The sequence below is a fragment of the Meles meles genome, chromosome 8 (genome assembly GCF_922984935.1).
Source record: "Meles meles chromosome 8, mMelMel3.1 paternal haplotype, whole genome shotgun sequence".
NCBI classification, from domain to species: Eukaryota; Metazoa; Chordata; class Mammalia; order Carnivora; family Mustelidae; genus Meles; species Meles meles.
In genome coordinates, this window is record NC_060073.1 from 55,084,159 (window position 1) to 55,097,227 (window position 13,069).

The 13,069-nt window shown below is 42.5% G+C and overlaps 1 protein-coding gene across 1 annotated transcript; it reads left to right on the top strand.

Moving 5' to 3' along the window:
* The first annotated feature begins 935 nt into the window (after nt 1-935).
* Nucleotides 936-12,448, top strand: LOC123949791 (interferon-induced very large GTPase 1-like). The gene is given in 3 exon segments (XM_046017423.1): nt 936-979; nt 4,960-8,507; nt 8,509-12,448. Coding segments are annotated over 2 exon segments (7,290 nt in total). The 5' UTR covers nt 936-979; nt 4,960-4,961; the 3' UTR covers nt 12,253-12,448.
* Nucleotides 12,449-13,069: the final 621 nt, after the last annotated feature.

The following is a 13,069-nucleotide window of genomic DNA, read 5'->3' on the forward strand; positions in this document are numbered from 1 at the left end:
CAGAAGAAGAAAAAAGAAAAAAAATTGAAAAAAGAAAAAAAATTGAATTAACCGCAAGACTAAAGAATCATGGGGAGAAAGCCATGAGTTCCGTGCTTTGCTTTCTCCTCCTCTGGAATTCTGCTGCTGTCTTAGGAATTGAACCTGCTTTCCTTGATAGATGAACTTCGTCCCGGCTGGATATTTTGTTGATCTTCTGGGGGAGGGGCCTGTTGTAGTGACTCTCAAGTGTCTTTGCCCGAGGAGGAATTGCACCGCCCTTACTGGGGGCCGGACTAAGTAATCTGCTCAGGTTCGCTTTTGGGAGCTTCTGTTCTCTGAACGCTTTCCGTAGAGTTCTGGAGGACCGGAATGAAAATGGCGGCCTCCTACTCTCCCGCTCGGAGGAGCCGAGAACCCGGGGCCCCACTCCAGTGCGCTCCCAGAGGACAGCACCCAATAACTCCCGTATCCCCAGCCTCTAGCCGCGCTCCGAGCTCACCCAGCCCACAACCAGTTCAAGGTAACCCCGAGCTGAGAGTTCAGTCCTCGGCTCTGTCTCTGTAGCCGGCTTCTCTGTTCTAATACCTGCGAGCTCTGCGACACTCTGACACCCCCGATCCTTCTGTGACCCTGCAGGACCTGGGGCCACGCTGACCCTGCGTGGGCTTCACCCTGGTTTAGCCTCTGGAGCAATGTCCCTCAGTGGAACAGACTTTTAAAAGTCCTGATTTTGTGCTCCGTTCCTCCGCCGCTTGCCAGGAGCCAGCCCCTCCCCCATGGTCTATCTTCCCGTCGTTTTAGATTCACTTCTCTGCCAGTCCTACCTTTCAGAAAGTGGTTGATTTTCTGTTTCTAGAATTGCTGTTCTTCTTCTCTTCAATCTCCTGTTGGATTTGTAGGTGTTTGCAATGTTTAGATAAGCTATTGAGCTGATCTCCTGCTACCTGATGTAGTCTCATCCTGCTACTTCTCCGCCATCTTGACTCCACCCCAAGCGGTAAGTACCATTTTATTCACATTATTTTCCCCTGATTTCACTAAATTTTCTTTCTGAGTTTTTTGGTAGCTCACTGATTTTCTTCAACACAGTTATTTTGGGGGCGCCTGGGTGGCTCAGTGGGTTAAGCCTCTGCCTTCGGCTCAGGTCATGGTCTCAGGGTCCTGGGATCGAGCCCCACATCAGGCTCTCTGCTCAGCAGGGAGCCTGCTTCCCCTCTCTCTCCGCCTTCCTCTCTGCCTACTTGTGATCTCCTTCTCTGTCAAATAAATAAATAAATAAAATCTTTAAAAAAAAACAAAAACAAAACAAAACAAAAACAGTTATTTTGAATTCTTTATCAGCTAGGTCACAAAATTCCAGGCTTTTGATCTAGGTTATTGGAGAATTATTGTTATGTTCTGTTAATGTTATCTTTTCACATCCTTGTAGTTTCGCATTTGAGGTAGCAGACACCTCCTTAAATCTTTACGAGTTGCCTCCAATTAGGGTATTCTGGGTGTTGGTACTGAGATGTCTGGGTTTCTCTATATTTATATGGGTATAACTGCTCCATTCTTCTTGCTCTCTTATGGCAAATTCTTTTTTTTTTTTTACTTGTTTATTTACAGCATAACAGTGTTCATTGTTTTGGCATCACACCCAGTGCTCCATGCAGTACATGCCCTCCCTATTACCCACCACCTGGTTCCTCAACCTCCCACCCCCCCCACCCCTTCAAAACCCTCTGGTTGTTTTTCAGAGTCCATAGGCTCTCATGGTTCATCTCCCCTTCCAGTTTCCCTCAACTCCCTCTCCTCTCCATCTCCCCATGTCCTCCATGTTCTTTGTTATGCTCCACAAATAAGTGAGACCATATAATACTTGACTCTCTCTGCTTGACTTATTTCACACAGCATAAATTCTTCCAGTCCTGTCCATGTTGCTACAAAAGTTGGGTATTCATCCTTTCTGATGGAGGCATAATACTCCATTGTGTATATGGACCACATCTTCCTTATCCATTCATCCATTGGAGGGCATCTTGGTTCTTTCCACAGTTTGGCAACCATAGCCATTGCTGCAATAAACATTGGGGTACAGATGGCCCTTCTTTTCACTACATCTGTATCTTTGGGGTAAATACCCAGCAGTGCAATTGCAGGGTCATAGGGAAGCTCTATTCTTAATTTCTTCAGAAATTTCCACACTGTTCTCCAAAGTGGCTGCACTAACTTGCATTCCCACCAACAGTGGAAGAGGGTTCCCCTTTCTCCACATCCTCTCCAACACACGTTGTTTCCTGTCTTGCTAATTTTGGCCATTCTAACTGGTGTCAGGTGGTATCTCAATGTGGTTTTAATTTGAATCTCCCTGATGGCTAGTGATGATGAACATTTTTTCATGTGTCTGATAGCCATTTGTATGTCTTCGTTGGAGAAGTGTCTGTTATATCTTCTGCCCATTTTTTGATATGATTATCTGTTTTGTGTGTGTTGAGTTTGAGAAGTTCTTTATAGATCCTGGATATCAACCTTTTGTCTGTACTGTCATTTGCAAATATGTTCTCCCATTCCGTGGGTTGCCTTTTTGTTTGGTTGACTGTTTCCTTTGCTGTGCAGAATCTTTTGATCTTGATGAAGTCCCAAAAGTTCATTTTCACTTTTGTTTCCTTGGCCTTTGGAGACATATCTTGAAAGAAGTTGCTGTGGCTGATATCGAAGAGGTTACTGCCTATGTTCTCCTCTAGGATTCTGATAGATTCCTGTCTCACGTTGAGGTCTTTTATCCATTTCGAGTTTATCTTTGTGTACGGTGTAAGAGAATGGTCGAGTTTCATTCTTCTACATATCGCTGTCCAGTTTTCCCAGCACCATTTATTGAAGAGACTGTCTTTTTTCCATTGAATATTTTTTCCTGTTTTGTCGAAGATTATTTCACCATAGAGTTGAGGGTCCATATCTGGGCTCTCCACTCTGTTCCACTGGCAAATTCTTAACCTCTCTTCTCTGTTTCTTAAAACTCGGTAGGCTGCCTACTGAAAACTTCTGTTTCCCAGGAGGTGGTACAATAGATCAAGTGTATTGTTTCTCTCTTCCTTACAAATCCTGGTCTGTTCTGCTGATAGCACTCTTTTTACTCGACAAGTTGCTACCATGGAACTCAGGAGCATGCACAAGTTGCTGGCTGCAGGGCAGAAGTAGTTTAGTGGTGGGTTTAGCACTTGGGGGTTTGAGGGTACCCATGGACCTGTGGGGAGATCTGTGGGTGAGGTTCTCCCAGAGGCTCATGGGAGAAATTCCTGCTAAATTCCTGACTGTAATCAGCAGGAACCATGTCCCTTTAATATCCTTTGATATTCTTATCTTCTTATTTTCCAATCTCTTCCCTTCTCCAAGTCATGGAGGTCCTGCCTCACTATTCTGGTTGTTGCTGGAGAAAAATAGATTTCTCCAGCTATGTTACACACAATTGGAGTATATGGGCACTCACTTACCACCAGTGGAAAGTTCCATCCCATCAATGTCACCAAACCTGTACAGGAATCTACCATCAAGATGGCTTGACTTCTCCAAAATTCTCTCTCATCTGTGGGTGAGAGCACACTGCCCGTTTTTTTCTGACTGTGACCAGGGGGTTGGAACAGGCTTGCTGGCTCTCCTGGTTCCATGGGCCAAACTGAGGTCTTCTGCCTATCACCAGAGGCACAGGTGGACAAAACTACTTCCACATCCTTTGGCATATAGCACTATCAGATACCACAATGCCCACAGAGGCACTTTTGATCATAGGTGGATATCTAATAAGTTATTTTAAAGGGGGGACAAAAAAAGAGAAACATTTTATGCCACCATAATGTTGACATCCACAAATGCATTTTATTTTATTCTTTAAAAGGTTTATTTGTTTATTTGAGAAAGAGTGTGTTCACATGAGTGGGGGTGGGGCAGAGGAAGAGGAGAAGCAGACTCCCCGCTAAGCAGGAATTCTGAGGTGGGACTCAATCCCAGGACCCTGAGATCATAAGCTGAGCCAAAGGCAGACACTCAGTCAACTGAGCTCCCCAAGCACCCCTACAAGTGCCTTTCAAAGGACAGGAGAGTAAATAAATATCATGAAATGGCTTAAGAATAAGTGACAGAAAGAAACCACTCAACACCGATTTGACAGAAACTAACAGAAATATGACTGACAGTACCACTCTTGTTTGATGGTTTTTGGTTTCTATTTGCTAGCAAATATTTTTTGTTTCCAATTTTTATTTAAATTCCAATTAGTTAACATATAGTGTAAAATCAGTTTCAGGTATAGAATGTAGTGGCTCATCATACCTACAGTGCCCAGTGCTTATCACAAGCTCCCTCCCTAATCTGCATCACCCATCTAACCCATCTGCCCATCTATCTCCTCTCCAGTTATCCTCAGTTTTTCTGTATAGGTAGGAGTCTGTTTTCTGGCTTGCATCTCTTTCCGCCCCCCCTCCACCATGTTCATCTGTTTCGTTTCTTAAATTTCACATCTTATTGCAATCATATATATTTGTTTTTCTCAACTGAATTATTTTGCTTAGCATCATACTCTCTAGCTCCATCTACATCCTTGCAAATGGCAAGATTTCATTCTTTTTTGTGCTTGCTCTTGTTTTTAAAACAAACGTTAAGCTATCAAACTCATACATATTAGCAAACTCCAACTCTTAGTTTAATGCTCTCAATGCAAAGAATTCTGTGTAACAGGAAATGCCAAAAGCCAGAGTATTAAGTATCTATAACTGGTAATGAAAACAATTTACGATGAGAAAACCCACAAAGATGTCTTTCAAAAAATATATATTAAGAAGCAGTTAGCAGAATATATTTGTTGGAACAATGCAAGGAGGACATGAAAAGCTTCCAAGACTTGCATCTTTAGTACACTCACCGTTCTGGCCATATGGCTGAATATGGCTGATACTTCCTAAGGTCATGACACAGGCTAACTGAGTAACTTTTCTTCCACAGCCATGGCCACGGCAAAGTCCACCCCTGATGAGCCCCTGGTCAGAGGCAAAAGAAGGCATGATCTTCAAGCGATGCTGACAGAAGTAGGACTGGCACTTGAGTACTGGTTGCCCAAGCTGCAGGAACAACTGGGTGTGACCTGTGCCCAAGCCTTACAACACCTAGAAGAAAAAGACCTCCAGAACTTCAAATCCCTAGCACGACATTCCTGGGAGGAAAGAGCCCTGGAGAAGCTTCTTAAACTGTCATGCTCAAAAAGTCTTTCAGAGTCACGGGAGTCTCAGTTGGAAGTGAGAAAGAAAATGCAGAAGCAGGCAGAGCAGGCACTGCAGGAGCTAAGAGACTTGCTGTCAGAAGGGAGGCAGCAACAGGATGAAGCAGTGAGTAAAAGAGAGGTAGAGCTGAGGCAGGCAATGGAGATCCCTGAAGAATACTGGCCACCTCCGCAAAAGTCCCTTAAAAAAGTCATGGATAACATTGAGAAACAACTCAACCTCGTGGAGGGGACACTGTCTCACAGGCAAAATCTCCCAGATAGAGATCTGGTGAGATGGGCATCTGGAGGGTTGGCCCTGCAGGGAATTTACAAAACCAGCAACCAAAGAGATCTGATAGAGACAAGAGAGGAGCTACTCAGTGTCCCAAATGAGTTCTCGCTCTTTGGCCCTGAGCAGGGCACACGGATGGAAACAAAGGAGTTTACATCTTCTCAAGCAGAAGCCATGTTCACCCAGACTATAGAGAAGCTAGGCTTCAGTGCAACTACTGCAGCCAAAGGTGAAGGTTGGGGATTTAGCCTGGAAGCTAGTGTAGATCACAGCAAACATTCAGAATCTAAAAAAACCCAACAATCACATTCTGAGCACACTTATCTTTGCTCAACCAAGTTCAGCTATATCCCAATGGCTTCCTGCCACTTTCGCATTGATCAGCTCCAGTTATCCAAGGCTGCTCTGCAGGAATTGAAATGCATTGAAGACCTTCTGGGTCAGTGTGCAGGCCCAGACACACTCCTCTTACTGAAGTCCAGGACTGAGGCCTTCTTCAATAGGTTTGGTTCTCATGCTAATCAGGGCCCTCTGCACCTGGGAGGAATCTACTGGTGGAAAGCCATTTCAGAGGGTTTCCAAAGTGAGCAACTGGCAGAAGTAAAACAGCAGTCAGCAGAGGCCCTGGATATTTATGTCAGGGGCAGCCACAGTGGCTTTGGAATGCAAGTTGCTGCAGGTGTGGATGTGACAGACTCTCATTCAAAAATGAACTCTCAGAGCACAAACTTCCAAAATCTCCAAACACGAATCCAGTTATCTGTGGCCCAGACAGGTGGCCCACCAGAAGCAAATGGCCTTTACCAGTGGAAAACTGGCCTAGTTGCCAGTAATCAAACCTGGTGTATCATTGACCGGGGAATTCAACTGGTGCCCATTTGGGACATCATCCTCTCCAGCCACAGAAGTGATTTTAACGATCCTGCCAAGGTAGCTATCTGCCTGAAAGACAACTACACTGCTCTGACTGGCCTGACTACCCAGATCCAGAGTGGAGAGGAATTACTCAGTATTGTGAAGGAGGCTAGGGTTTTCCTAGAGGATGTGAAATCCTGGGAGGTATCTGATCCTGAAGAGCAGCTTAAAAAACTGATAAATTTCAAGCAAATGTTGACTCACAAAATAAAATCTTATGACACTTGGATTAACATATGCCTCACAGATGGGGACCTACAGAATTTTGTGGTAAACACTGTCAACTTTTGCAAAAGATCTTCCACTTATAAAACAGAATTTATAAAATCTCAGTTGCGCAGCCTTTTGGATCCTCACATTTATAGTGTGACAAACTTTCCTCAAGCTCAATCCATCATGCAGTGGATCTTCTCATCAGAACTAGAGCAGAAGCACGTCAATATCTCCCAATTTTCTGAATTAATTAAAATCTTGACAGAAACCAAAAATGACTTCATGGAAGCAAAGGCCAAACCTGAGACCCCAGAAATAGTGGAAGAAGCACAAAGAAAGGCCACTTATGAGGTCAGCCAGTCTCTACGATGCTTCTTGAATTACCTGAGAGAAACGGAACAGGCAGACGTACAGCTCTTGCTACTTTCTGTTGCCCTGGGGGCAGGTTATCACATGGTAAAAAATACTTTTCAGTACCTTCTGGGATGTGAGGAGCTGAACTTCCTGCTGCAGGAAATGCAAACTGCTCATGATAAATACCAGAATCTCAAAAATATTTGCAGCTACAGGGCTCAGGCATTCCTGCTGCTCACAGGTCTGACAGCCACTGTTGGAGTTACAGCTCTTTCTCCAAAGGAGAAGATACAACGCTTGACAATCCTAAGACAGCACATGGGACAATCCTTGTCTAAAGAAGTTGAACATGTCCTCACAAAACCTGGAGCAACTCATGATTGGGAAAACCTAGAGAAAGACTTGAGATTGCTCATTGATGAGAATTATGAAGCCACCTTGTCTTCATTGCAAATAGATGATGTGAGAAAACATTTGCAAAGTATCTTCCCTGAAAAGGAACCGCTTCATGAACCACATGATAATGAAAGCAACAAATTGGAGGCCATAGAAAATGAAGCCTTCTTAGAATTACTCAAGCGACTAGGCCTGGAATACTACTACCCAAAAAGGATGAGCAGATCCAACTTCCACCTGATCCACAAGACTTCTGTGTACAACACCCAGCCCAGCTCTGAGCAGGAGCTTCCATTCTACTTCCTGCAGAAGCTACTAATGCTGGATTATGGGCTGAGATACGTGGTCTTCAAAGACGATGGAAACACAGAGAAGCAAGTCTATCCAAGTGCCTCAAATCAGAAAAATGACCCTTTTGATCCATACGAAGACATACTTGAAGAAAGTGATAGTCCCGCTAACCCTTCAGCCACACATCCTAGGTCCCACATTCACCCTATGGATATTCAGATGGCAGTTCTTCACTGTACAGATGATTATGCCAGACAATATATTCTGTCCAAACTTGCCATTTGTCAGTTTGCCCTCCCACTGCTTGTACCTAATCCCTGCAATTCTCAGATTGAATTCTCTCTCTGGTCTCTCAGCCAAATTAGGAGAAGCTGGCAGCAAGCAGGGAAATCATCAAAAGAGAAGAATAATTGCAACAATCAGCAGATGTGTCGTGTCCCTACTCCCATTGTGTCCTTTATTAGAGTTGGAAAGGACCTCTCTGCTTCCAAATCTCAGATCATGAACTGTCTACTCAGTAAACGTAAATATGATATCTTTTTTCATCGGCATTGCAGGGGGAGCAGCAAAGACTGTCTCTTGATGGAGGGTGTAGTAGAAATCTGCTGGTATTGTCCTGGGGGGGAAGATGAGGACAGCTTTGACAAATGTTTGACCTTCACCAATCTTCATGGAGATGCCAAGGACCATGAGAAGCAGCTCGCCTTCCTGCAGGAGATCTCTTCCGTCATTGTGGTGCTCATGGCAACTTCTGATGACAATACAGAAAACCGAAAAATTGTCCATGGCCTGTGTCAGCTATCAAAACCTTTGATCTGTTTGCTTGATAACAAAAAAAAAAACCATGGCCAATACTTCTGGCCAAAGAGTGAGAATTGGGATCAGGAATCGAAATGAGGCAGAATTAACAGAGGAGCTCAAAACTACAATCAGAGATTTGCTAGACCTCTCTCACACTGCTTTTAGCTTAGAGGACTGTGCCCAGATTGCACGGAAGCAAGGATTTCTAATTGATGAAGACCAGAGTGACTGCAAGGAAGCCAAAGAGAAGGCAGAGGTTCTCATGGCCCTACTAGGAGACATGCCGAGATCTCAGATGAAAGAAAAATTACTACCCCTTCAGGGACGACTGTGGCATCTTTGGTGTAAGAAGGACAAAGAACTCTATCATCTGAGGGAAAAGGGAAATCAGAGCATTGAACAACACAAGAGTGAAATGGAGGCAGATAAACAAAGAATACGGAGGCAACAATTGAACAAAGCCTTTTCTCCCAATGAGTTCATGCATTCTGTCCTTGAAATTATCCAAAAACGTTCAGAAATTCATACCAACCTCTACTTCTTACAGTGGCTGAGTGTGTTTTTGGACAACCTGACAGCAGGTCACTTGGAAAAACTGAATGAAAAGAAAAAGACTTTGTGCTCCCAGGTACAAACAGGAAAACAGAAGGCACCAGAGAATGCCTCCCTGAAACAGTGTCAATATGACATAGAAGCTATTTCTGCAGAGATTAGTGACTGCTCCTTGGGAATTGAGCATATTCTCAGAGAAATAGGCCAGACATATGAAGCTCTGGAAGAAATTTTTTCCACCAAAGATACACTTTTTCTCTCCCTTCCCCAGATTGCAGCAGATCTAATGATATCTGGTATTCCTATTGAGCTGATGGATGGGGATGCTTCATATGTGCCTCTAAAGTGGGTAGCAGCTATTTTTGACAAGGTCTCTGAGAAACTTGGAGACAAACGGCTATTTGTTCTCTCTGTCCTTGGCCTGCAGAGCTCAGGGAAGTCCACCCTGCTGAATGCCCTTTTTGGGCTACAGTTCACTGTCAGTGCTGGGAGGTGTACCCGGGGAGCCTACATGCAGCTCCTGAAGGTGGAGGAGACGTTCGCAGAGGAACTCGGCTTTGACTTTGTGCTTGTTGTGGACACAGAAGGACTTCGGGCCCCAGAACTCAGCAACAAATCCCAGAATCATGACAATGAGTTGGCAACCTTTGTTATTGGCCTTGCAAACTTGACTCTGATCAATATTTTTGGGGAAAATCCATCAGAAATGCAAGATATTCTACAAATAGTTGTCCAAGCCTTTCTGAGGATGAAACAAGTAAAAATCTCCCCAAGTTGCCTTTTTGTCCATCAGAATGTGGAAGAAGTTACAGCTAAAAAACAAAATATGGAAGGACAAAGGCGGCTGAAACAGAGACTAGATGAAATGGCGGCAGCAGCAGCTGAACAGGAACAGTGCTCAGAGGTAACCTGCTTTAGTGATGTCATTAAGTTTGATGTCAATACTCACATCTACTACTTTGCTCACCTCTGGGATGGCAATCCTCCAATGGCCCCTCCCAATCCTCGCTACAGCCACAATGTCCAGGAACTGAAAAGCAGAATTCTTCTGACAGCCAAACAAGAATGTAGGGGAGGCATCATGAAGATATCAGATACAAAATTCCGAGTTCAAGATTTGTGGAGAGCCCTGGTGTGTGAGAACTTTATTTTCAGTTTCAGGAACACCCAAGAGGTCATGGCCATGAGCAAACTGGAAACCATGTATAACTCCTGGACATGGGAGCTGAGGAGTCATGTGCTGGGCTTGCAGAACCAGCTGATCAACCAGATTCAGAATGGACAAGTCCAGATATTAAGAAAAAGCACCCTTGAGGCTCCAGTCACAGAAAAATATGAAGCCATCAAGCAAGATCTTGAAAAATATTTTAATGAAGATCCAGATAGTGAAATACTGATTCAGTGGAAAGCAAATTTTGAAAATAAGCTACTACAGCTTAAAGAGGCACTTATTTCAGACACCCAAAAGAAAGCTAATGAACTTATTAGTTTTAAGGAAAGTCAAGAAAAATTGGACAAGAAAAAGTCATGCTATGAAAAGGAATTATTAGAAAAAAGCCGAAATTTGGCTTTAACTATAAAAGGCACAGAACTGAGTGAGGAACAACTACATGAGAAGTTCAATCAGCTTTGGGAAACATGGGTCTATGATGTGTCCTCAACTCTCCCTCCAGTCACAGAGCCTGACATTGATGTGGAATCTGAAAACATTCTTTTGGAGCATTTCAAAAAGGAGACAAATATTGTGGACAAAGTAAAGAGAAAACCCAGAGAAGAGTTTCAAGTCAAATACGATGAACATGTCCAAATGAACAAGAAATTCTGCATAATTAAAAGGCAATTAGATTACAATGATAAAATGTCTATAGATATCACTACCAACCGCATTGTTTCAAGATTTACTGAAATTATAGAAAACATTCAGAAGCAAGGGTGTGATTACAATCCAAGTTATTTCCACAAAATCCTGAGAACAATAGAAGGGGAAGTGAAATCTGCACCTACCGAGGGAAGATATACATTTACAAGTAAATATGAAATTGACTTATCTTTATGTTTATTCCAGAAAGCATCAGAAAATTTTAGGGAGATGCACAGGGCATTCAAGAATGCAAATGATCCGGTAAACTACCTGGAAAGCAAGAAAGAGGATTTCTTCATGAGTTTTAAAATCTCGTGTCAAGGAGCAACCTCAGTCAAAACATTTGTTGATTTTCTGTGGCAGAAACTCACTCCTGCTGTCTCCAACACCATATGGGAAAAAACGGCCCCCAGAATTGCTGGGGACATACGATCTACTTGCCCCGCATTCAATGGAAACAGGGCTAACCTGGAGAAACATATTCTCATCTCTCTGGCCGAAGAAGAAAATTTTGATAATTACTGGAGGTACCTTCATTATTCAGAATCATTTTTTAGGAATTACATTAAAAAGCATATTGAAACATACTGTAAAGACCAGGAAAGTGAAAAAATAAGGACTTTCTTAAAAATAAGTTTAGATGATATCAAGAATGCCATCCTCTCTGCTATTCATGAATCCATAAAAAGAGCTAAAGACAGAAGCAGCACTGTGTCTGAGTGGTTGGATTTGTTCTGTGATCAACTGGGGAGTAATCTGATCTTCCCACGAAAAGATCTGATAAGCATTGAACACCAAGAGATAAAAGATATTGAGTTTCTCAAAGAAGCTATGAGTGAAGCTTTGGATCCCACAATGAAGAGAGTAGAACAGAACTGTTTGACTGTTTCGGTACAAGAAATGGTTCCGCAAATTGAGAAAATGCTCTCTGAACATCTCTGTGGCTGCTGGAAACAGTGTCCCTTTTGTAGAGCAATTTGTACAAACACAATCCCGACACATGAAGGAGACCACAGTGTGCCTTTTCACCGTCCTCACGCTGTCGGTGGATGGCATTTTTATAAAAGAGATGACTTTGTTATTGATTACTGTACTAGTTTGGTAGCAAGCGATCGATCCTTTATTTTGAGAGATGGCCGGGAATTCCCATGGAAGAACTATCGAGAGGCAGGAGGAGACTATGCCACGTGGAGCATCACCCCAGACTCATCCACCCAGCCATACTGGAAATGGTTTGTCTCTCACTTCAGATCAAACCTAGAAGCAAAATATCAGAGAAAATTTCAAAACAAAGGTAAAATCCCTGATGCATGGGCCCAAATCAAAAAGCAGGATGTACTTGATGACTTGAAAAAACAGTAAAATTCAATGACCACAAAAGAGCCCCTATTCAGAGTATCTGAACAAAAGAGTCCCTATTTGGGAACCTGGACAATTCTAAAATACCTTCTCCTCACAAAAGGAATCCCCACTATTTCCTTTTTTCAAATGAAAAATCTAAAAATAAGTCAACTAACATTTCAAGAGTTGAAGATTCCCTGTGAAAAGACTTCATTCTTCTTTGCCTCAATTCATTCTGGTTTAAAAACCACTTCCTAAAATATATGAACACATGATAAAATCAAATAAAATCCATTTAAAGTATCCACTGCAAACTTTAAACTACTATTCAGAATGTTTATATTTTGAAATACAGACTGTTATGTAAAGTCTCAGAGAAAGACATTTTCATAGAAGAAAATCAGAACCATTTCAGGCTGCTACAAAATACTATAGAATAAATATCTGGGTATTTCAACCAATATACAGTTCTTGACTGTAAGCTACCAATAACCTTTTTTTTGAATCCTCTGAAATCCTCACAAAAAATTGTGAGTAAAAATTTACTAAACCTCAAATGGTAAAATGTTAGTGGAAAGTTTATGATGCCTGAGCACAGCAGTACTTAGGCATATTCTCTTTTGGAGAAGAATAAAATAGGGACTTCACCATAATAAAGTCTGCATAAATTCAAGAAATGTTATCAAGCAAATAGGGAAAAGAGAAATTAAATAACTGTTTTTCTCATTTGATCATTAGCCTCCTCTTCCCTGGCATCTTGCCAATGTATGTGTATTTTAAAAAGAAAAGAAAAGAAAAGAAAAGGTTCACAAGACCTTAGGTATTCACAGTTAAGTGC